The sequence below is a fragment of the Rhincodon typus genome, chromosome 18 (assembly GCF_021869965.1).
Source record: "Rhincodon typus isolate 14 chromosome 18, sRhiTyp1.1, whole genome shotgun sequence".
NCBI lineage: Eukaryota > Metazoa > Chordata > Chondrichthyes > Orectolobiformes > Rhincodontidae > Rhincodon > Rhincodon typus.
The window spans coordinates 41,401,253-41,427,278 of record NC_063349.1 but is presented as its reverse complement, the minus strand read 5'-3'; the positions used below and the strand labels follow the sequence as shown (position 1 = coordinate 41,427,278).

The 26,026-nt window shown below is 41.0% G+C and overlaps 1 protein-coding gene across 2 annotated transcripts in view; it reads left to right on the top strand.

The window, feature by feature from the left end:
* LOC109917095 (leucine-rich repeat-containing G-protein coupled receptor 5) overlaps positions 1-26,020 on the top strand; it is a 136,478-nt gene extending 110,458 nt beyond the window's left edge. For both annotated transcript variants that reach the window (XM_048607741.1, XM_048607740.1), the window contains 5 exons: positions 9,678-9,749; positions 12,156-12,281; positions 16,000-16,145; positions 17,479-17,562; positions 23,807-26,020. In XM_048607741.1, coding sequence (XP_048463698.1) covers positions 9,678-9,749; positions 12,156-12,281; positions 16,000-16,145; positions 17,479-17,562; positions 23,807-24,858 — 1,480 coding nt within the window. In that variant the 3' untranslated portion in view covers positions 24,859-26,020. The remainder of the gene's footprint in view (positions 1-9,677; positions 9,750-12,155; positions 12,282-15,999; positions 16,146-17,478; positions 17,563-23,806) is intronic.
* Positions 26,021-26,026: the final 6 nt, after the last annotated feature.

The window sequence follows — 26,026 nt, the reverse complement described above, 5'->3', positions numbered from 1 at the left end:
TCTATGTCAGATATACGGTGATCAGGAGTGTAACGTTGACAACAAGCTCCAACAGGAAATTTAGACGGTCAATGGCCTCACCACCCCCTATCATCCAGAGGGAAATGGACAGTATGAACAAAGCAAGACCATCTGCACACCTTGCCGACTGAGAGTAAATTAAGTTAGCCTGAGTACCTTCCAAAACTGGTTTATACTTATAATAAAGTCAGAAAAGGGAATGTTCACCAATGATTACACAATGTTCAGCACTATTCATGACTCCTCAGATACTGAAGCAATCCACATTCAAATGCAACAAAATCTGGACAATACCCAGATTTGGGCTGACAAGTGGCAAGTAACATTCACAGCACAAAAATGCTAGGCAATGACCATCTCCAATAAAAGACAATCTAACCACCTCCTCTTGACATTCAACGGTGTCACCATCACTGAAACCTCCACTATCAACATCCAGGGGCTTTATTCAGAAACTCAACTGGATTTGCCACATGAACTCACTGGCTACAAGAGATGGTCAAAGGCTATGAATACTGTGGGAGTAACACACCTCCTGACTCCCCAAAGTCTGTCTTTCGTCTACAAAGCACAAGTCTGGAATGTGATGGAATACTCCCCACTTGCCTGGATGGGTGTAAATCCAACAAAACTTGACACCATTCAGGACAAAGCAGCCTACTGATTGGTACCGCATGCACTCTCTCCACCACCGATGCTCAGTAGCAGCCGTGAGTACCATCTACTAGCTACACTGCAGAAATTCACCAAAGATCCTCAGACAGCACCTTCCAAACAACCACTTCCATCTATAAGGACAGAAACAGCAGATACGTAGCAACAACACCACCTACAAGTGCTGCTCAAAGCCATTCACCATCCTGACTTGGAAATATATCACCGTTCCTGCACTGTTGCAGGTTCAAGATCCTGAAATTCCCTCCCTAAGGGCATTGTGGGTCAACTGATAGAATGTGGACTGCAATGGTTTAAGAAGGCAGCTCACCATTACCTTTTCAAAGGCAGTTAGGGACAGGCAATAAATGCTGGCCAGCCAGTGATGCCCATGTCCCATGAGTCAATGAATAAATTTTTAAAAAGGACCCTGTACTCCTTCAAGGGCTATTTTCCAAACTAGCTCCTCTTTAAACGAGACCTTCCTGTGACCATCTCCTTGGAGTCACCACACATTCTGTTGGTATAGGCAGGTTAATAAGTGGATAGTTGAGCGTTATGCCAGGTCTTTGAGATGCTGTTCAAGAAGAATGAGAGAGAAATACTGAACGATTGCAAGGCTGGTAATTGGTGCAAGGGTATTCCACCAAAATTGGAATATCTGCATCGGAACAAAACACAGGATGCGTGGGACCCTGAACCATACAGTTGTCAAGTGTCTATGGCCTCACACATTTGTTGAACCAGTAGATGTGTCCAGTCTCAGAAACTGGTTCACAGAGTGGAATAATATAAGGTCAGAAATCCATTAGATGTTGTGGAGCATTGTGGAATGTGAAGTGTCAGTATGTGATGACTTGAGTGAACAGAACCCAGAAAATGATGAGGAATCCCGAAGGGACCTATATGTTGTGAATCTAGGAGGTGTATCCAGTGTGAGGAGGCCTGCTTCTACCCTGGAAATGGTACAAGGATGACTTACCAAGAGGCAGAACATATTGAAGCAACAAATGCAATGTGTGACTCCTGCAAATCTAACTTCCTAGACGCCAATGTGGGTAATCCACAGTAGAGTCTCCCCTTACAAGGCATGAGTACAGATAAGAAGCTAGAAAGTCTTCTCGACAAATGCTGATAACACTATTTGCTGAATTCAGTGATGCAAGAAGAGAATGCTGCCGTTAATGTGGACATAAGCATTCTAGCAAGCGTGGCACAATTGAATCTAATAATCACTCAACTGCTTAGCAAATGGCCACTGTGTGCAATGTGTATTGCCTCATTGGCATCTCTCAAGCAGGGGAGTGTGTAACAGTAGCATGTGGGCACGGTGAAACAGGGCACCAAGCAGGGCAGCTGAAGCAGCTATGCTGGGACCTCCATCATCATGTAGGCATGGTGAGAGAGGGTATCAACAGAGTAGCTGGGGCAGATGACCTGAACCTTTCCAGATGAAGGATCATCTTTGGGGGAAGAAGGATCAGATAGACAAAATATTTCCTCAGCCAGATGTAAACCACAAGCTTGATTTCTTGTTGAACCTTAATTTTCCTTCATGTTTGTAATTGTCTGATCCCAGTGGAATAAAGCATTCCTGCTTCATGATCTTTGGACAATTTATGTGTTAAAATTTCACGTTGCATTGGAAACAATACCATGAAATTGTCATAATTTTTTGTACACAGTCACCTAATTTACTAATGTCCTCTCTGGAAGGAAATCTGCTGCTCTACCTTGTCTGACCTACATGTGACTCCAGATGCACAGCAATGTGGCTGATCTTTCGCTGCTCACTGAAACATGCTGACAAGTCACTCAATTCAAAAACACTTAGTGATGGGTGACAAATAACACATGCAATAACCACACCCAATGAAAGAATAAAGAAAGTCAAGGAAGTCAATTAGGAAAAAAAAGTGTCCCGTGTAAAACATTTGGAACTATTGAATTGCTTAAAATATTGCATTGTTAAGCCAATTTAGTGCTAATTAGTGTCAGCAGTAGAATTGGCCTGGGTAATGCTATTTAACAACTAGCAAATGCAGCTCTTTAATCTTTTTAGCTGTGATGCAATAAACGTTAGCTTTTTTATAGGATGCTCAATTTAGCCCAGCTGCAGCAATAAATAGTGAAATCAGAATTATTCATATAACTTAAAGTGAAAAATGAAGTGCAAATATCTTCCCCAAATTTTTAATAGTCTGAATAGTCATTGTGGCTTTCCTTGCATCAGAAATTTTAAAAACATGTTACTGTAGATGTATAATTGATGGGAAGAGAAAACAATTTCCCATTTAAACACTTGGCCAAAGCACACTGTGGTGTGCATTTTGGCTTATTAACTAGGGATAACCTGTATAGCTCAGTGGCACACTACATATAACTTGCTGAGCTATCAGGAATTTACAATCTTTCTTCTCTATTCTACAGTTAATGTGAAAGCAAGTGTTCACAGCCTCCATCCAGGAATCAAACTTGGTTCTTTCATTATTTTTCTTTTCAGGTTATTCAGATTTAGATTGTGCACTATTCTGTGCACCAGATACTGGAGACAGTGGCATAGTTACTGGACCAGTAATCCAGAAAACCAGGTAAACTCTGGGGATATGGGTTCAAATCCAACATTGACAGCAGGTGAAATTTGAATTCATAAAAATAGAAAATATAAAGCTATTCTCTGCCAATTGTCATTTAAAAACTGTTTGGTTCACTAATGTCTTCTGGCAAGGAAATCTGCCACCTTTATTTGGTCTGACCCATATGTGACTCCAGACCCACAGTAAAGTGCGCTCAGTGATTGCCTAGCAAACATCCCAGTTCAAGAACCCACACCTTATGAAAGAGTTTTAAAAGAAACCATCACTGAAACAGCATTTAGTTAATGCCTACATTAACATCTCATACCAGTCAGCTAAAAATGTATAGAGAGGAACAGAGTGAATTTTTGCATCAGCTCACTGACAACTGGAGCATTTTGGTATTCTGACCCATCATCGTGTTGGCACTTTAAGATAGCGTGGTTTACCAGGAAGTTGCCTATTAGTGGCCAGCTGGCATATTCATTTTCAGCCAAGGACGACAGGTAGGCACAGAAGCTGAAGCTGCCAATGCATGTAGGAGAAAAAGAGGGTACTTCAACATAGAGGTGCACTGTGGTGAGATTTCAGACTTTATAAAAGTAAAGAGGCTGGAGATACTGGGCTGTTATTGTGGAGGATGGGCTGCGGTTCTGGTGGCTGCACCTTGGGGATGGGAAGGAGGAGATGAAATTTTGTATTCGGCATCAGTTTGGTGTCTCTTTCTGTCAGCCAGGTTTCAGCAGGACACCTGTATGCCAACTAGAAAAATACAGTTTTTTTTTTAATTCATTTGTTGAATGTGTGCATCACAGGTTAGGCCAGCATTTATGGCCCATCCCAATTACCCAGCAATTCCCATTGCAGTCACATGTACACCAGACAAGGTAAGGAAGCAGTTCCTTTAAAAGGCATTAGTGAACCAGATGGGTTTTCCCCCAGAAATGGCTCTCTCAATTCCAGATTTTTATTGAACTCTAATTCCACCATCTGCCATGACGGCAATCAAACATGGGTCCCCAGAACATTGCCTGGATATCTGGATTAAAGTCTAGCAATAATACCATCAAGCTCTCCCCGGCCCAAATCAGGATATCAACTATCAGTGGAATGTTGTTAATGGGCCTTTTCCTTCCACAGTCTGAAGATGTGCATGTTAGATGGATTTACCATGCTAAATTGCCCGTAGTGTCCAGGGATGTGTAGGTTAGGTGGATTAGCCATGGGAAATGCAGAGTTACAGCAATAGAGTGGTGGAGGGAGGGGTGTGTGGGTGAGTTTGGGTGGTGGGGAGGTGGTGAGTCTGGGTGAGTTGCTCTTCAGAGAGTCGGTGTGGACTTGTTGGGCCAAATAGCCTGTTTCCACACTGTTGAGATTCTGTGGAAGTGGCTTAACTGTTTACCCACTGGTTACGGATGGTTAGCCATCATCATCATCACCAGAACCAACCTCTCCCAAAATAGCCCGCAGGCAAGAATGTGCCAATAAACCAGCAGATCACTCTTGGACTCCAAATTGTCTGCACGACCAGCTCTGATCTTGCCTCATCAGCCCAATAAAGATTTAGCCCGCATTTTCAGATCGCTTAGATTGTGATCACTTAAATTTTAGATCATTTAGAAAATGATCAAGATCATTTTAAAAAGAATTGTACAGCGCAATGTTTTTGGAAAAATGTATCAACTTTTAAATGTTTTCCTTTTTTTAGAAACAAGGAATTTCTCTTTTTAGACATGGCAATTTACTGTGGGAGGGAAACTATTGAGTTTCAATTTCAGTATTTCAAACTGGTAAGCCAAACACTTTAGTCCACTATGCTACATGCCAAAGTGTACAGCAGTCTGTTTCAAATTCTGCGTTTTAAAAATAATAAAGTTGAAATCCATCAATGATAAAAGGACACACCCTTCAAATATAGCAAGGTTCCTTGCTGCGAAACTTTATATGGACTGCACAGGGATAGGTAAGCTCCCTTCAAGTAGCATCTCAGAAATGAAAACTCTTAGCTATTCAGACTAGAACTTGGAAGCAAAATGAAAGTACTGCAAAACAAATGGAGATTATAGTGTTGTGTAAAATCATGTTATTGTGTCCTATACAATTTTTGTTTAAAATATTATTTTAAACTTAGAAATGTCAGTTACTGAGGGAAAGAATAGCAGTCTTTTTTAATCAAAAATGTTTTTTTATGATGTGACTGGGTCATCATGTGTTTCATTTCCTTGCTTACTATGATCTGCCTGTACTGCTCATGAACAAAGTTTTCATTGTACTGAGGTACACATAACAATAAATAAACCAAATCAAATTTATGGCTGTCTTGAAAGGTCATTCAGTAATTGTCGTTATCTGAAATACTTAATAGTTTTGTAATTTCATAACCCTATGCTTAGTTTTGATTTTCACACTTCTTGCTTCTTCAGTTTGTTGCTTTCCGTTGGGAGCACAGTGCAAGGCCAAAGCATGGTCTTACAGGAAACCTATGCAAATGCAAGACTTGCACAGCACTACCCTCACTGTATTCGCCGAGAAACGGGGTGGGTGTAACTGACGTATTAGATGCAATGAGAAAATAAAAAGCTAAAGTTTACTTCCTTAAAAGGATCACAGTAGTGTGGCATTCAATTCATCATAGAATCATAATCATAGAATCCCTACAGTGTGGAAACAGGCCCTTCGGCCCAACAAATCCACACCCACACTGACAGCATCCCCCCCATTCCCCTATAACCCACCTAATCTACACATCCCTGAACACTACGGGCAATTTAGCGTGGCCAATCCACCTAGCCTGCACAGCTTTTGACTGTGGGAGGAAACCGGAGCACCTGGAGGAAACCCATGCAGACACGGGGAGAATGTGCAAACTCCACACAGACAGTCACCCGAGGCTGGAATCAAACCCAGGTCCCTGGTGCTGTGAGGCAGCAGTGCGAGCCACCATGTCGCCCCATTGTTCTGTCTTTCATGAGGAAAGTCTGGTAACTGATCTTTGAGCATTATGTTTGATTGGTTAAGCCTGGGTGTGAAATCAGAGTGAAGGAAACAGAAGTTGTTGGAGGTAGACTGCGGTGTGCATGAATGCAGATATTTTCTAATTGCAGAGATACTCCAAAACTCTAGTAAAACAAAACCTGTTGCACTCTTACAAACTAGTGTCATTTCTGCTTTGCTTTGAGATATATAAAAATACAACAATGCAGCAAAATACAAAAGGTGGCATTGAACTGAGAAATACTGACTTCAAATCCATATTTCTTTATTCCAATCTTACATCACAATCTGAGCTGAAATCTGAATCTCTGTTCTCCCTGCATGTGGAAGCATTGGGTAGAAAAGGAAAGGTCACATCAGATTGTTCCACTCTCACGTACTGCCCTTTGGTGAGACACAAGATCAACAATCGTAGTCAATGCCCTCTATAACTAGCAAGATCATTAAGAAGAACCTTAGTTAAGAAAAAGTAACAAGGGTGGGTGATCTCAGAGAAGAAAAAGCTGTTTACAGAGACATTCTATTTAAAATTGTTCTATTTCCAATTAAATAGTCGTGAGGTTAATGCAAAAAACATGCAAGGGTTCATTGTTGCTTTGTGAGACCCTGCCAGAAACAGTGTTTCACCAAAAGCTTGCAATCCTGTGAATATTTCTTATAGCTGGAAGAGTAATTAATAAAAAAGTTGTAAATATATTCCATTAGTGAGCAGATGGAAATTAAATATTTGGAACTTCCTCCAGATTTATACTTGTCTGGATGAGACATTCCACTGTACCATATGGGTAAAATAATAAAACAATTGTGTTCAGAATATTTTTCTAACCAGGTAATTCAGCTAAAACAATCCATTTCATTTGGTACAATAATTAAGACATTCAAGATTTTCTAACAAAAGCTATCCAATGGAAAACTGCTCTATACAAATTTATTCATGTGCAGGAAAGCCTATCAAGCAATAAAAATACATAGCTAACATACCCAAGTGTATTAAATTGTTCCTTGTTGTATTTTCATTTTAACTATATACATTATAAAATAAAACCACATCAATTAAAAATCAGATTTTCAACATTTAATTTTAATGGCTTTGTGTGTGTGTTAACATAAACTATGTCCTGAAACAATATATGTACAGGAGACAACCCCACCTATTACTGTCAAGAATGAGTTATGTAGCTGGCAATAGTCACAATTGTTTGTTGGCAGAAATGGGAGTGTTGGTAGCAGTAAAAGCACGAACATTATTTTCCATCTGCCTGTAGTGTTATAGCTTACCATCAATATGTTTCTGATTTTAGACCATCTTAGAGTGCCAACAGTAAGAAGCGTTTGCCAGGGCTCAGTGGAAAGGCAGATAGTTGTTAGATGGGTGGGGTAGTAGTATCACTGATCAGTTAGTCAATTTTCCACTCGCTTTTTCACTACTGCTGGTGGACCAGGCCAGATCTCTTATTTTTTCAAAACCTGAGCTTTAGTCAGCTGCAACTTGTGAACATCATGCTTTTTGAAATAATTATCAGCCAGTGATCTTTAGGGGCATCAGATTATAATCTTGTATTGGAGATTTGATGGACTTTGATCCCCATTATGTGTCCCCTACTTGAAAATTTACAAGAGTGGACATTGTCTAATAATAGGATTGCTCTCATTTGCGAGCTATGTCACTTAGATGACTTGCTGACTCTCATCGTGGAATATCAGTTAACTGTGTATGCAAAGAGTTGTCAGTACTTATCAAGATCAAAATAACTTTTTTTTAACATAAAGGAAAACCACTTTCTTCCCCTTATTTTATCCTCCACCTTTCTCTTAAATACTGAGAATTTGGACGATTACACAGTTCTGGTCACACTAATCCAAAAAGGCTACAGTGGCATTGGACAATGTTGCCAGTTACTAAAGCAGCCAATGCAACAAGAAAGAGAGACAAATACTTCTAGCATTGTTCTAACCAGAGGGAGGATTTTTAGACCATAATTGGGACAGGCATTGTGTCATGTAAGGTGCTGGCATTGGGAGAATTTTATGATAAGACAGGGTAAGTATTATAAAGCATTAGTTTGCTTTCAATTTAGAAGAATGAAGAATTCATTTTTTTAACTTGATGCTGGGGAAAAGCACATAGCTTGAAAAGCTTTTATTTTCAGTTTGCAGAAATCCTGGTTAAAGTTGGATATATGAGCCAGTTCCTCCTAAAGAAAGGAGATCTTTCAGAACCATTAAGAAATAGGTTACTTCAATATAAGGGTTTAGATTTGAATGTTCCAGACCAGAAGTGTTTGGTCAGAACCTTAGAGGGCATCTTTGAAGCTAAGAAACTTTAAGCTCAGCTGTCAGAATAATCAGAGAAGAGGCTGTCAAACTGTCAAGATAGGGAATTGAAAGAAACAGTTATGTCAAACCAAAAGTTATGATTGACAAGGGGATTCTGTCTGGTGTTTGAGTACGGTGAAGTGATGGTGTTGGAATAGATGGGATTGTATTTTACCATGTGTTTCAGAATCTTTCAGATTCTAAGTAAACAGCTTTAATCTATCTTCCTTTCTTTTGCATAATAAACTTCTCTTTTATTATTAAAATCAAATCTGCAACAATGTGTGCTTGTCTTTCAGTGAAAGAATGCTTCATTAAATAAAAACAAAACAAAATATAATGTAACGAGCCAAATTTCTACCTGCGATCTTGTCCAACAATAACACCTGCAGGGATCATAACAACAGGATTTTTAGCCAGCAACTGGCATGTCAGTACCTCAGCCTCATCCCACCCCAGGACCATTGTCCCAGAGACAGGATGGGCTAGAGGTGGAGGTTTGCTATGGGGTGGTAGGGCTATCTTCCTACAAATGAACGGTAGCCAGTTCAACCACTTTATTGTCTATTAACACCTGTTGCCAGAACCAAACTGGAATCTTTGATGTCCTTGTGAACCATCAGAACAGACAGACAGAGTTTTAGTCTAATGTTTTCTTTGAAAGATATCAACCACGACACTGCAGCAGTCTAACAGTACTGAAGAATCAGTTCATATGTTGAAACTGTAGAGTAGACCTTGAATCCACAACCTTAGGCTTAAAAGCAAAATACTGAGGAAGCTGGCAATCTGAAACAAACATACAGAAGGCTAGAGAAACTCAGCAGGTCTGACAACATGTGTGGAGAGAGAAACAGTTAACACTTTGCAGTCTGGTATGTCTTCAGAAGTCAAATTGACGCCAATGGGAAATTTTCTTGTGTGTGAAACGGGGGTGTATTAATTTCCCAATGAAAGTGCAGTGTGGTATAATTTGTCTCCAGTATAAAACAAATTGGAAATTGTACCAATAATCTCCATACTGAGCTCACTCTAAATTTATGCGGGATGTCTGTGTAAATTTCATTCAGATAGCAGTGCCTTATTAATAATTTTCATGTATCTATCCCTACATAGTGACCTTGGTTGGAACAAAATTGAATTTATACATCAAGAATCATTTATTTCTTCACCATCTTTAATCAAACTGTAAGTCTCTAAGGTCTATATATTTTATGAACAATACATAATTTGGAGCAATTTTAAGATGCACAATGAATATACTTTTGTCCTTCACTAATTTAGTATTGTAAATGAGATGGTTTTCAACCAATGGGATTGTTACATTTTCATTAAACTATGACCCTATTTTTTAAATTCATCACACCTAAAATTTGATCAAATTTTAGCATGACATGGTGGTTTTTAATTTCTTTTCAGCTATGGTTTCAATATGGTGGACTTTGAATCCCTTTTATAATAGTCTCCTGAGCCTTTAACATCACTTTAAAAGAAAACTTTAAATTCCGAAGCCATGACCCAGGAACTGACTCCCGCTGTCTTTATTCTCAAATCAGATTTTCTACAGACCCCAGCAGGTTTACAAGGAAGAATTTTATGAGTCCTTAATTTTGGCAGAAAGCCTTGTTCGCCAGAGAGTGATTCAGAAATTCAACTACTTCGCTGAACGATTTTTCAACCATGGCTTGAAATTCCCGGGCAGTTCACACCAGAATTTCCATTATCACCTCCTATTGAGCAAAGATTTTTGTACTTGGAAAGGGTTCGTCACAGACCCACCTAAAGCCAAGGCCAAGAGAGAATTGTATTGTGCATCGGCCAAAATGGTGCCAGATCTCCACTGCTGGAAGTTTTGTCCCAGAACCCAGCACCCATCATTCTTCATAGAATCCCTACAGTGCCAGTCAGCCCGTCGAGTCTACTCCAACCCTCTGAAAATAATTCCCCCTACCACCGTTCTTCCTGTAACCCTTCATTTCCCATGACTAATCCACCTAGCCTGTGCTTCCCTGCACATTGTGGGAAATTTAGCATGGCTAATCCGTCTAACCTGCACGTCTTTGGACTATGGGACGAAATCGGAGTACCTGGAGGAAACTCACGCAGACACAAGGAGAATGTGCAAACGCTACACAGACTGTCACCCAAGGGTGGGATCAAATCCAGGACCCTGGCGCTGTGACACAGTAGTGCTAACCACTGTGCCACCATGCTGCCCTGCAATAGGGTTAGGCTTCTTGACTGGGAGTGGGTATGGCATGAAGCTGGGGAAACAGAAGCAGTACATACTTTGTCCCTTACAGTTCAAGGGTGCACCTGCTCAGGGGCAAGTGCATCTGCCTTCAAACAGAAACCGTTTTCCTCAAGATTTCTAAGATATGACTCATGGGCTTTAGACTTTTGAGGAAATGTCTAAACCCAGCAGGGTCTTTGGAAGAGAAGGTGCCCTTCTGAAGAGGTCAGCTACCCCTTTATAATTGTTAACAGTTGACATTAATGTGTAAAGTCATTTAAATCCCAAGCCCTTTAAATTTGGGGGTAAGAATCCCGCCTGTAGTTAGAAAAAAGGCATTGCTGGCAATTTCACTGCCTGTGATGTAAGGATTGGTGCTGCCTTGCTGCTTCTAAAACCTATCATAGTTTGATTGACAGCTACAAAAGATGCTGGTGACATTTGCTGTCTTTGACATGGGGCAATGATTATAAGTGCTTGTTTTTATAAAGTATTTGCAGAGATTTTAATGTTATCAATTAGAATTGATTATCAGTATATAGTGAAGTTTGCAGTAGATTATTGCAACTTAATTTCATCTCAGCATGGATCCTGAGGGCTGTCCACCTTGGATATTGGAGGTGTTGGTATGGAAGGTGTAAAGACAAAGATGGGGGCGTAAGCTAGGTTGGCGTAGGTATAATAAAAGCCAATGAGATTGAATTGGGTGCCATGGATTGGTGGCCATGTAGTGGGGGTGGGAAGTAATGGGAGATGGTCTATCTTGGCATGGATAAGCACAGGAAATGAAACACAGGAAGTCTGAAGGTTAAAGGCTAAAGTTCAGGTTTTCTTGCAACTGGACAAACTCCCACCCACTGAGACTAGCGTTTTAAACAAGTTGCCTTTGTCACCCATCCACTCTTGTAGCTGCATCCAGACTGTTTCCAGAGGATACGGTGAGCTCAATGCAGCTGGCCGTATTCCCTCCCACCCCAAGTCTATAAGTTGTCCGTCGGTCTCCAGAATTAATTGGGTAAGTTCTGTAAATCATTTCAGTTGGCAGGTTTCCAGAAACTGAAAGAAAAAGAACCAATTTAAAGGAAGCTCATACAGCTGTACGCAATGTTAAACTTTGGAAACATAACATTTACCCTTGCCCTCTACCCTTGGCCAGACTATGTGAAGAATCACTCACACAGTAATACCAATACAGATTTTATTGCTGATAGTTTCAGGCTACTTGACATTTCCTTTGCATTTTTATTTCCTCAACTATGTCAAGTATAGTAAACTCTAGAATTATATCAAACTAAATGTTACTCCCAAAATTTAATAAGTAGTTTATTATTCATTCATATACAAATAATCATTCCATACAGTGACCTGACCTTCAATCTTCTGTCATCTCTTCCTGTATCTGGACTAAGTGGATTAACACATCTCAAAATAACTGGCAATCAAGCTCTCCAGGATTTGTTACCTATAGAAAGCCTCCGGAACTTGAGGTAATATAAACACCTTGTTTGTGCTTTAGTCTTTACCATGAGAAATTCATTAATAAAGTAACTGACAGATTATGACTCATTCCAAAATTGACCAGCTGGTAGGCTTTATTGGACTAATATGTGAGATATAAAGAGAACCATTTGTAATAAGAGAAAGTGCTGGTGAGACTCAACAGAGCTGATAACATCTGAGGAACCGAAATGGAGTTAACGTTTCGAGTCCAATATGACTCTTCAGGATTGAATCTTACATATTTTTGGCTCAGTCTGAGTTGCATCAAGATTTTTGTAGGGTGTGTTTCTGCAAGACCTAATGAGTTATTTTGCTGTATCTTACCAAACTTGTCGCATTAATTACCAACCCCACTCCTTTGGTGTCTCTCATGTTTGATTCTGACTCCATCTTACCACATCATTCCCAGAACTCATTGCCACTCAGTGGGCATCCACCAAAACACTGGCATCCTTTGTGCACATGCCATCTTTGAACAGATACAGTGCACCTGGACAAGCATTGGCAGTCCAGTGTTGCCCCTCACCAGCAGCATATTGGCACAGCAGCCTCAAAGCCAATCTCCACACAGCTGGCACTCCATCACACATACAACCCCATACTCTTACCCTAGTCACAACTTAGGCACCACACCACACACTGTACCTGTCCAAAACTATTATCTGTCTGAATACTCCAAGTCAGCGCTAGCCTGATCCCAATGCCCACCTGTTTACGCACAGTTTGTTGTTGTCTTATAGGAGAATGTCACATACAGGCAAAATCCAAATGGGACAAATCCAAACATGAGCTTTTAATCACAGACAGCTAAAGGAAATTCAAATGAAACCAAAATAGGCTGAAGTTCACCATGATAATACAAGACAGATTTTAGGGCATTCTGTGATCTGAATATTTTACAGCCCACAACTGTGTGCTACTCCTAATTCTAATCTGCCAGAACCAAGTGTTAATCAGGTTCTGTCTGGCTTGCGGTGCCCAATACAACAGTGCTCTGTCATGATCAAACTCAGCTTTCTTCTTCTCAGTCCCGTCAGAAGGGCAGGACTGCTCCTGTTCTTCCAGCTCCTCAACATCCAGCACATTGTCCTGTTGCCGACTTCAATTGTGCGGGGCATTGCACACCAGGATGATGTGACACACTCTGTCCAGCCTACACTGGAGCTCCCCCCTCCCAGAATGGTCTAAGCAGTGGAGCCACATGTTCAACAACCCCTTTGTCTGTTCAACCATAGCCTTGGCTGCAGTATGGGTAAAGTTAAACCTGCACTGAGCATCTGTCAGAGGGTTCTTCAATGCTGTCATGAGCTATGGTCACTGTCGGTATTCCTTGTCCCCCAGTAAGCAACCTTGTAAGGACCCTGGACCCTTAAACGCACCAGACACGTGAAAATGTGCCAGAATGTAGAAGTCACGGCAGTGGGCACACACTTCCAGAAATCAAATGAAACCACTTTCTGATGTTCTGCAGCATTGTGATCTGTTCCTCTCATTGCCATGTACGCACAGTCAATGGCACCCTGTACTTGGGGAAAGCCAGCTATGTTCCTGAATCATACAGCTTGGGCTGCAGCACTAACCTTGTCTCAGGGGAAATTAAATAAACTGGTGTGACCTTGCACAGGTGGTATTGCTCACTGCCTGGATGTATTTGTGGGTGCATGACAAAGAGATCCCATACAGGTTACTCCCAGAAGGAGCCAGTCACACACAAGTTCCCCACTGCGGTGATCTGCACAGCAACTGGGAGATGTTGTCCTCCCACTCCTGCAGCCTCAGGTCCTGATCCAGCATCCGGCACTCTTCTGTCACAGTGTCCCAGGACAAACAAAACCTCTGTACGTGCTACATCTCGCTCATGCCCAGGAACTGGAGTCATTGCTGGTAAACTCTGAGCCTCGTGTGCATCCTTAGGGGGCCCTGCAACAGTGACCTCTCCCTAAGCATTGTGCCCCTTAACCTCTGTGGTATCCTGCTGCTGCTGCTCCTCCAGGGTTTGCCATTGCCCTAGTCCACCCGTATCAGTCTTCACCTTCTTAGGGAATTAGCCACAGCAACCAACATCCTACCACCCATCACTCTCAGTGGAAAGAACCTAAAATGGGAACAAAAGGAGCAAAAGAGATTCTAAGGTCTCAGAGCATGGCATACCCTGCAGATGAGAGCTGAGCACAGTTCTTCACACAGTTAGATAGGCTTTACCTACATAATGAGGGACATGTTACTATCATCCATCCATCTGCAGCTCAGCACATGCAGCAACTTGAAGGTGCCATGCCTATGTGAATCCCCAGTGTCATAGGGAAAGGTGTGCTGGATGTGTTTTGACACCCTTCCTAACCCAGACTGACATCAAATGCCTATCTCCTCAATGCAGTCAGTACGGACCATTGTAACACTTTCATGGCAGATGCAGAAGTGATGTTGTGTGGCTCAGACAGGATTCCTGCAAGTTCAGTGAACAGTGGTTCCCCTTCAGTCAGCTCTGGCAATTTGTAATGTAATTGCTGCTCACTTCCACATTATTTTAATGCAGAAATTCAGTTTGTGAGCACCAATGGCTTGGTGCAAATCACTTTTACCCACTATCTGACCACTAAACACCCTCACAATGCAGCCTAGCAAATGGGCAAAATAATTGCATGTTAAATGAAGTTACGCTTTGCATACAGTTGCGTCATGTATTTGTTGCTACAATGTCCTAGCGTCCAGACTGACTTCTACCCTGCCTAACATAACCATTCTAGCATTTTCCAGTTAGTAGGGTTAAGGTTCCAGAGAACAAAGTAATGGCAGGGAATGAAGATCGTGCTGTATACCAACAGTACCAGGCCCTGCCTGATCACCGGGCATCTCCCAAAGCCTTCATGTCCCCTTTAACCCCCCACAGCCCATCTCCTCCCATCCTCCCCATGTAGAAACCCACCACATTGAACTTTGTCTACTAAGTACCTGCTCTGGTTTTCATGACTAGTTTTCTTGACGTCTAGCTGGTTTGGAGACTTTGGTAAGGAAGAAAGGTGAATATTAATGTTAATATTGTTAATAATGTTAATATGTATTAATGTATTAATATTAATGAGATTACGCAGTGTGGAGCTGGAGGAACACAGCAGGCCAGGCAACATCAGAAGTACAGGAAGGTTGACTTTTCTGGTCAGGAGCCTTCTTCAGAAAAATGCTGCTGCCTGGCCTGCTGTGTTCCTCCAGCTCCACACTGCGTTATCTCTGACTCCAGCATCAGCAGTTCTTACTATCTCTGAGTGAATATTAATGAGACAAGTTATGCTGTCAACAAGGCATTTAACAAACAATAATCCCCCCTTAATAGGCAACTCACTGCTGCCTTGTGAGAAACTCACATGCCACTTGTGAAAAGCCTAAAAAGTGAAGCAGATTGCTCCTGCCATTGAGATGGACCAGACTTCTCACCTGGTTCTAACTCATCCCTCCTTAGCTCACATTGCTCAGACCCCTAAAAGAATCTACCTTCTGTTTCTGCCAAGCCTGCTGAGTCTTTTCAGCACTTTGTTATTTTGACTGATCTCAAACAGATGCAGTACTTTCCTTTTATTTGAATGTGTAATAACACCCCACAGTATAATAATTTCACATTAAATAAAACAAGACATCTGTTGTATTTCTTTTAGAAATTGTCGTTCCTGTATTTTTAATGTTCTATTGGTTTAATCTTTAAATTTACAGGGTGTTAGAAATGCCCTATGCTTACCAATGCTGTGCATATGGATCTTGTGAAAATTCCTACAAACTCACAAATCAGTGGGAGAAAGTTGAGAACAGCAGTGAGGAGGAAGCTCACAAACAGGATGCTGGAATGCTCTCTGGGCAAGGTAATAGGGAAATGGTCATCATTTATTCTACCCACTGTTGAATGAGCTAAACCTCTGAAATTCAGCTCCAAAATCTATTATAACTATTCTTACAGGAAAACGGAAAGCATATTGCTCTAAATTTCCATTTATCTCTGAGCACTTGATGATTGATATCATGTTATTTCACTACAAGTATTTGTATTCAGCCTATTTGGATATGATATCATGCAAGACTTGAATCCCACTCTCCTATTTGAGAGGTAGTGACACCACTGCTGTATCACAGACCCCATTATATTCTAAGGTCTGGGGGATGGCAATGGCTTTATGGTATTGTCACTAGACTATTAATCCAGTAATGTTCTGATGACCCGTGTTCAAATCCTGCCAGGGCAGATGGTGGAATTTGAATTCAATTTTTAAAATCTGGAATTAGGATTCTAATGGCGAACATGAAAAACCATTGTCAATTATTGGAAAAAACCCATCTGGTTCACTAATGTCCTTTAGGGAAGAAAACTGCCATCCTCACGTGGTCTGGCTTGCATGTGACTCCAGTCCCACAGATACCTAACTGCCCTCTGGGTAATTATGGATGGGCAATAAATGCAGGCCTGGCCAGTGATACCCACATCCCACGAATGAATTAATAAAATGTACGAAGTATTGAGACAAGTAATCTTACCGATTTATCATTTTCTTAATTGTGTCCTCTGCCGAATGGCAGACCCAACCCACCATATCACAGCCTCCACCATAGGCAGGGGAAGGAGACAGGTCCCAAATCTATCCCAGCTTGAATGGTATTTGAGCCCTGTGCTGATGGCACCAGTCTCATCCACAGTTACCCAGTCAACTGAGCCAACCAGTCCTTTCAAGGGATCCAAGTTGCTGAACGCTATTGCCAATAAGCAATGGATCATGAAGATAGAGACTTGAATTTCTTTCCATCACATGGCTGCCCAGGAATCTCTTCCACTCATTACTGCCTGCCAGTGGAGTACGCTAGAATGATATTATGAATGCATCTTCCTTGACATGAAGTCCTGCAGTGGGACTTGGAATGAAGAGCTTCTAGTTTGGAGGTAGGGACACTACCCACTATGCCACAAGACCTTCTCATTTCTGATGATGCACCCTCTAGAAAACATGATGGCAATTACAATAGCAATGTATAGTTGTAGACACTGCTGGGCAAAACCTAACTTAATGTAAGAATGATGCATGAAGTTATTTATATGGTTCAGATGCATTGCCTGTTTGTGAAAGAAGGCCAGCAACAGAATGTTTGTGCATGCAGGACAAAATTTATATTAAGCATGATGACTACTAAATTATATGTAATATGCAGATGATCAGGACCCTGACGATTTGCTAACAGACTTTGAAGAAGTTCCTAAGGTCCATCATTCTATCCAATGTGCTCCATCTCCAGGTAAATTGAAAGCATTAAATAATAATTTTGTAATCATGTTCTGTTTTTTGAAAAAGAAACCTCAGGTCTTGGCCTCCATAATGATTCTACAAGCAGCTGATCCCAAAGACCAGAAATAACTAGGTTTAATCCCCAGCCTGTGTTTGGCTAAGTGATTCCAACCACAACAATGATATGAAACTCAGCATCAGAGTTTAGAGACTAAAAGTTGAGCAAGGGTTCACTTGTACCAATACATTTAATATCAAAATCTTCAAATTAATAATTGGCAGATTTAGAACCAATGTTAACCACCCCAGATTTGTCCTGAAAACTAAACACTAGACAAATCCACCGGACTGTTTATTGCCCTATCTGTCTATTCTCGATCAGCAAAGTGATGGAATGAGCTTTTCAGTGCTACCAACTCAGCAATAACCCGCTCATTGACACTCAGTTTGTGTTTCGCTACGGCCGCTCAATTCTTGACCTCATTACAACGCAAGTGTAAACTAAAGAGCTGAACTACAGAGGTGAGGGGAAGGTGATTGCAGTTGGCGCATTGTATCAAGGATACCTGGCAGAACTGGAGTCAATAGCAACGTGGGGGAAACCCCCTCTAATAACTGGAGTTAGTTCTAGCACAAAGAAGGATGGTTGTGGTTGTCAGAGGTCATTTATCTCAGTCCTGGGACATCGCTGCAGGATTTCCTTGGGTACGGGCCTTGGCTCAGTGACCTCAGCTGCTTTATCAAAGACCCGGGTATTCAGTATTTAGGAAGAACAGGCAAAAAGGAAAACGTGGTGGAGTGGCATTGCTGGTTAAAGAGATATTAACACAATAATGAGAAAGGATATTAGCTCTGACAATGTGGAGTCTGCGTGGGTAGAGTTGCGAAATACCAAAAGGGGCAAAAAACATTAGTGGGTGTTATATATAGATCCCCAAACTACAGTGATGATGTTGGGAATGGCATTAAACAGGAAAGTAGAGATGAATCTGATAAGGTAATATTGGTGATCATGGGTGATTTTAATCTGCACATAGATTCAGCAAATCAAATTAGCCACAATGCCGTAGAGGAGGAATTCCTGGAGTGTATACGGATAGTTTTCTTGACCAATATGTGGAGGAACCAACTAGAGAGCAGGCCATCTTAGACTGGGTACTGTGTAATGAGAAGGGAATCATTGCCAATCTAGCTGTGCGAGACCCCTTGGGGATGAGTGACCATAACATGATGGAATTTTTTTATCAAGGTGGAGAAGGAGCTAATTGATTCAGAGACTAGAGTGCTGAACCTTAATAAAGGAAACTATGAAGATATGAAGTGTGAGTTGGCCTTGATAGATTAGGGAGAGTTACTTAAAGGGATGACAGTGGATAGGCAATGGCAAACATTCAAGGAACATATGGGGGAACTGCAACAACTGTTTATTCCTGTCTCGCACTAAAGCAAAATAGGTAAGAGGGCCAATCCATGGCTTACAAAGAAAATTATGGATAGTATCTGATCCAAGGAAGAAGCATATAGATTGGCCAAGAGAAATAATATGTCTCAGGATTGGCAGCAGTTTAGAATTCAATAAAGAAGTACCGAGGGATTGATTAAGAAGGGGAAAATACAGTAGGAAAGTAAGCTTGCAGAGAACATAAAGACTGACACTAAGAGTTTCTATAGGTATGTCAAGAGAAAGAGACGGGTGAAGACAAATGTAGGTTCCCTACAGATAGAAATGGAGGAATGTATAATAGGGTACAAAGAAATGGCTGAGCAACTGAATGCATACTTTGGTTCTGTCTTCACAAAAGAGGACCCAAATCAGATACCAGAAATGTTGGAGAATGCAAGATTTAGCAAGAACAAAGAATTGTGGGATATCAATATTAGTAGAGAAATGGTGCTGGGAACATTGATGGGACTGAAGGTGGATAAATCCCCAGGGCCTGATAATCTATATCCCAGTGTACTTAAGGAAGTGGCTCTAGAAATAGTGGATGCATTGGTGGTCATCTTCCAGGATTATATAGACTCTGGAACAGCCCTGCAGATTGGAGGCTGTCTAATGTCACTCCAATATTCAAAAAGGAGGGTAGAGAGAAAACAGGGAATTATAGACCAGTAAGCCTAACATCGGTAATGGGGAAAATTCTCGAATCCATTATCAAGGACTCTATAGCGGAGCATTTAGAAAGCAGTGGCAGGATTGGACAGAGTCAGCATGGATTTTGAAGGGGAAATCATGCTTGACAATTCTGTTGGAATTCTATGAAAATGTAACTAGTAGAGTTGATAAGGTGGAGCCAGTCATGTGGTATATTTGGACTTTCAGAAAGCGTTTGACAAAATCCTAAATAAGAGATTATTGTGCAAGATTAAACTGCATGGGATTGCAGGAGGTGTATTGAGATGGATAGAAAACTGGTTGTTAGAGAGGAAACAAATAGTAGGAATTGGTGGGTCCTTTTCAAATTGGCAGGCAGTAATTGGTGGGGTGTCATAGGGATTAGTGCTGGGACCCCAGCTATTCACAATATAAATGATTTGGATGAGGGAACAAAGTGTAACATCTCAAAGTTTGCAGATTATACCAAGTTGGGTGGGAGGGTGAACTGTGATGAGGATGCAGAGATCCTGATCTGAGCAGTTTGGGTGAGTGGACAAATCAATGCCAGATGCAGTATAATTTGGATAAATATAAGGTTATTCACTTTAGAAGCAAGAACAAGAAGGAGATTACTACTTGAATGGATGTAAATTGGGAGAGGGGAGTGTGCAGTGGGACTTGGGTGTCCTTGTGCATCAGTTGCTGAAGGTAAGCATGCAGGTGCAGCAGGCAGTAAAGGAGGCAAATGTTATGTTGACTTCCATTGTGAGAGGTTTTGAGTACAGGAGCAGGGATGTGTTGTTGCAGTTATACAGGGCCTTGGTGAGGCCACACCCAGAATACTGTGTGTAGTTTTGGTCTCTTTTTCTGAGGAAGGATGCTCTTGTTCTCGAGAGAGTGTAGTGAAGGTTTACCAGGCTGATTCTGGGAATGACAGGACTGATGTATGAGGAGAGATTGACTAGGTTGGGATTATTTTCACTGGAGTTCAGACGAATGAGGGGGCATCCTATAGAGGCTTATAAAATTCTAACAGGACTGGACAGGGTAGATGCGGGGAGGATGTTCCCGATGGTGGGTGTGTCCAGAACCAAGGGTCACAGTCTGACGATTCAGGGTAGATCATTTAGGACGGAGATGAGGAGACATTTCTTCACCCCGAGAGAGTGGTGAACCTATGGAATTCATTACCACATTAAGTTGATGCCAAAACATTGAGTGTATTCAAGTGGCAGCTAGATATAGCACTTGGGGTGAATGGGATCAAATGTTATGGGGAGAAAGTAGGATTAGGGTATGGACTTGGACGATCAGCCATAATCATGATGAATGGCAGAGCAGGCTCGAAGGGCTGAATGGCCTCCTCCTATCTTTTATGTTTCTATGTTTCTCTCCATCAAAAGGTCAGAAGTGGGAATGTTCACTAATAATTATAAATCAGAGGCTAGGAAACCTGTGTCAAAGCTCCATCATGCCCAGCTACCATCTACAAGGCACAAGTCAGGATAGTGATGGAATGCTGTCCACTTGCCTGGATTGGTGCAGCTGCATAAAAAGCTCCACAGCATCGAGGGCAAAGCAGCCCACTTGGCTGGTGTCCCATCCACCATCTTCACTACTCACTTCCTTCACCACCAATGGTCAGTGACAGCAGTGTACACCATCTACAGGATGCACTGGGGCAACTCACCAGAGCCTCTCTCCTGCTGCAGTTTCCACACCTGTAACCTTTAATATCTTGAATGACAAGGAAGCGGTCACATGACAACACCACCACCTGCAAGATCCCCTCCAGACAGCTCACCACCCTGACTTGGAAACATATTGCCATTCCTTCATTGTTACTGAGTCAAAATCCTGGAACTCTCCTCTTAATAGCAGTCTGAGACTGAGCTGCAGCAGTTCAAGAAGGCAGCTCACCACTGCCTTCTCAAGGGCAATCAGAGATGGGCAATAAATGCTGGCCTAGCCAGCAATGCCATATCCCTTAAACAATTCAAGGTGAAGGAAATTCTTCACACAGAGAGTGATCAATCTGTTTTGTCAAATACCATCCTTGTCCAATACTTCTCCATTGTTAAAAACCGAAAGAACTGCGGATGCTGTAAATCAGGAACAGAAACAAAGTTGCTGGAAAAGCTCAGCAGGTTTGGCAGCATCTGTGAAGGAAAAAAACAGAGTTAATGTTTTGGGTCTGGTAACCCTTCCTCAGAACACTTCTCCACTGTTGTTCAGTTGGATGAGATGGCACTTGCCTGGGGCTATCCTTATATTTCTTATCACAGCCAAAATGCCACTTGCAATGGCATCTCTTCCTGCCTCATTATTTCTGGTATCCACCAAGACCTATCTTCAGCCCTCCTATTTCTCATTCACATACTGCCACCATGATATAATCTCAAACTACAGAGTTAATTTTCACATGTGTATAGACAATGCCCAGCTTGACCTCACCGCCATCACTTCACTGTTTCTAAATTATCAGGTTGCTTGTCTGTCATTTGCTACTGGATGAGCAGAAATTTTTCTCCTGATTAAATGTTGTGAAGACTGAAGCTATTGTTTCCTGCCCCACTCCAAACATTGTTCCCTAACTAACAACTTCATATCTTAATAAAAACCAAAAGAACTGTGGATGCTGTAAATCAGGAACAAAAACAGAAGTTGCTAAAAAAAAAGCTCAGCAGGTCTGGCAGCATCTGTGAAAAAAAAAATCAGAGTTCCGTCTCGTGTTGGGTGACCCTTCCTCAGAATGCTCTGAAGAAAGGTCACTGGATCTGAAATGTTAACTCCATTTTCTCTCCACAGAAGCTGACAGAAATTGCTGGAAAAACTCAGCAGATCTATTTTTTTGTTTCAGTCTGTTCAACCACCTCAGTTTTAAATAGGCCCTGAGATGAACTTGCAACCATATATTCAGTAAGATTCCTTATTCCCATCTTCCTAACATCGCCTTTCTTTGCCTTTGCCTCACCTTAATTCCTTGTTACCGTTAACTTGACTAAGATATTCCTGCCTGACACCCCTTATTGCATCATCAGTGAACGCAAGGTCATCCAAAACTCCGCTGCCTATGTCCTTTCCTGTAAGAAATACTTTCCACCATTGCTCTGTGTTGGCTGACTGTTTTAAATTCCTGTGTGGCCTCACTCCTCTCTATTCCTGTAATTTTTACTAGCCCAATAACCCTGAAATATCTGGTTCTCTGGTTTTAATTGCTTCATAGTTGATGGCTATGACTTCAGGTGCCTGGGCACCAAGCTTTGACATCCCCTTCCTAAACCCTCTGACTCTGTACCTCTTTCTTTCTTAAGATGCTCCTTACAACTCTTTGACCAGTCTTATGGCTATAATCTCTCCTTAGGTACTCAGTGTCTAATTTACTTAATAATACACCTGTGAAATGCCTTTTGGGACGTTATTCAGGGAAGTCATATTATAAATACCAGCTGATGTTTTATTTAATGAATAAATACAAGGTAGAAGGCTAAAAGGAGATTTCTTTTCCATCCACAGTGTGGTGGGAGTCTGGACCTCTGAGTAAGAAACTCTCATAATGTTCAAACAGTGTTTAGATATTTAATTGTGTAGCCATAGCCTCCAGGGATATGGCCAAAAACTAGAAAATGGGATTAATGAGGTCGGATCTTTGTTGGCCAGCATGGACATGATGAACCAAATGGCCTGTTTCAGTGTTATATGCATTGATGAATGTATAAAAACACTTTACATTCTAATCTGACTTGGTATACCCCAGGTTGCAAAGCATTTTGATAAAGTAAAAATGATTCATGGCTTTTAAAAAATGTTTCATATTTTGTATTGATTCTATTCAAATACAAAATTGACTTGTATGATAATTAAAATGTTGAACATTTATAATTTCCGGAATGAATTTTCCTTTAGAGATAATTTGCAACTAAATTTCATTTCAGGTAGTTTTGGTTTTGTGCCTGAATGTAAAATGGGTAGTTTCCCAAATATTATTTTCATTGATTTCAATTAGGTGAGTGTTTAAACAGTCTGGTAATTTCAATATCGTCAGCTTTACCTTATCGCACCAAGTCAAAATAATCCCCATCAAATTGATTTTCACAGTCAGGTGTGGAAATAATAACATGTTAATATGAATTAATTATGTTCTTTTTAATTGCAGGACCCTTCAAGCCATGTGATCACCTGTTTGGTAGTTGGATGATACGCCTTGGCGTGTGGAGCATTGTTTTGCTCTCTCTTGTCTGTAATGGTTTAGTCGCCACAACAGTTTTTGGATCGCCGGCATTTATTGCCCCACCAAAACTTTTAATAGGCCTCATGTCACTCGTGAATGCTCTGATGGGGGGTTATAGTGGCATTTTGGCAATTGTGGATCTGTGGACATTAGGCAGATTTGCAAAATATGGAGCATGGTGGGAAAATGGAGTTGGCTGTCAAGCTGCAGGTTTTCTGTCTGTTTTTGCTTCAGAGATGTCCATTTTCTTACTTACAGTTGCAGCAGTTGAACGCAGTCTATTTGCAAAATGTGATATAAAACACGGAAAATCTCTGGCTAGTGTCAAGATAGCAGCTACCTTCTGTGCGATTCTGGCATCCGTAATAGCAATGCTTCCACTGTTCAACATTGGAGATTACGGGATTTCTCCGCTTTGTTTTCCTTTACCCTTCGGGGAACCATCAACTTTAGGCTTTCTTGTCGCTTTAGTTTTGCTGAATTCTCTTTGCTTCCTTGTAATGACAATAACCTACACAATGCTTTACTGCCGTTTGGAAAAGGGAGACCTACACAGCCTTTGGGACTGCTCAATGGTTAAACATGTTGCCTGGCTACTATTCACTAATTGTATTCTGTATTGCCCTGTGGCTTTCCTGTCATTTTCTTCCTTGTTGAATCTCACAGTTATTAGTCCAGAAGTAATCAAGTCAATACTCCTAGTGATTCTTCCATTGCCAGGATGCTTCAATCCCTTGCTCTACATTCTTTTTAACCCACATTTCAAAGATGATCTTGGATTTCTGAGGAAGCATGGTCAATTATGGAGGAAATCAAAGCAAAGAAGTTTGGCCTCAATAATTTCAGAAGATGCAGAGAAACAGTCTTGCGATTCTACTCAAGAACTGGTGACATGCCCAGGAAGCAGAAATGTTGCATGCTGTGACTCCATGAACAATACTTCCAGACCACTGACTTACCAGATGATGGAAACTTGACAGTAGTCATTTTTGTTTACCATCATTTAATTGTCAAGGCAAAGGACCAAGAAAGGGAACTTCATACCAGGTTAAACTGGTTTGCTTCAGATAGTTCTAAACACAATTTTTTAATAGCACATATTTATGCATGACCCTTCCTTTCCCACTGAAACATTTAACCTGTAGCAGAGAGATCAAATTATGTGAAAAACCTTTACAGTCCAGAAGATCAGAGTAACCATTTCCTTCATTACTCCAGGAAGTTCTCCAGATGCCATGTTGTCAATCAACCACTGCAATGATTCAACCAATAAAAGCCTCATAATTACACATTTTGTTTGAAACCCAAGTTAATAAATGAGAAGTTTGAAAGCTTTATCAGCAGATGCACTTTGGCCTCAAAACTTAATGCACAGTTCTTGAAACAGTGAAGAGCTTCCTTCATGCAGTTCATCTCATAGATCATTTTGAGTGCTGGTGACACGACGACCAGGATTGCCTTTTCCCATAATATATAGACCTGGAGAGATTTTACAGCATGGAAAAGGTGCATTGTACCAGACCCTTAAACTCCATTCAAATATAATACAATGTCCCTTAGGTCCTGAGTAAACTTAGTTTCAAATGTAAAGACTGCAATAGATTTGCTGAATATAGGCCTCTCACAGCAGCACTTCTGTTCGACATCTTCAATTTAAATTTGTTATGAATAATGCATCTCATTAATTTTTAATGCTTTGTCTACATATTCAACAATTTATTGATTTAGATGATAATTACAATTCTTCAGACCTTGTCCATTGACAAAAAAAGTTCCAAACTACATGGATCAATAAGGGATAAACTTTACCTGTAAGCCTTACGAGTATCATGTGTAATGAGCATCTCATTTCACCTTTCCCCACCAGTTCGACCTTCAGATTCATAAATTACCTGATGCCACAGTGTAGAACAGTCAGTTAAAGTATGGTTCACAGGCACATAAGATTCAACAGATTCCTGAAAACATTAAAAATATCTGATAACTGGTTGTTAAAAGGGACATACCTGAACTTCCATTAGTGATTTTAATGGGTTAATGTGCCAAACATTATTCTGCTCAATCATAAATTTTAATGATCAACTAGGATAGCGGATGTAAATCTGGAGTTTAATTCGCTGCAGAGATAGTAGGAACTGCAGATGC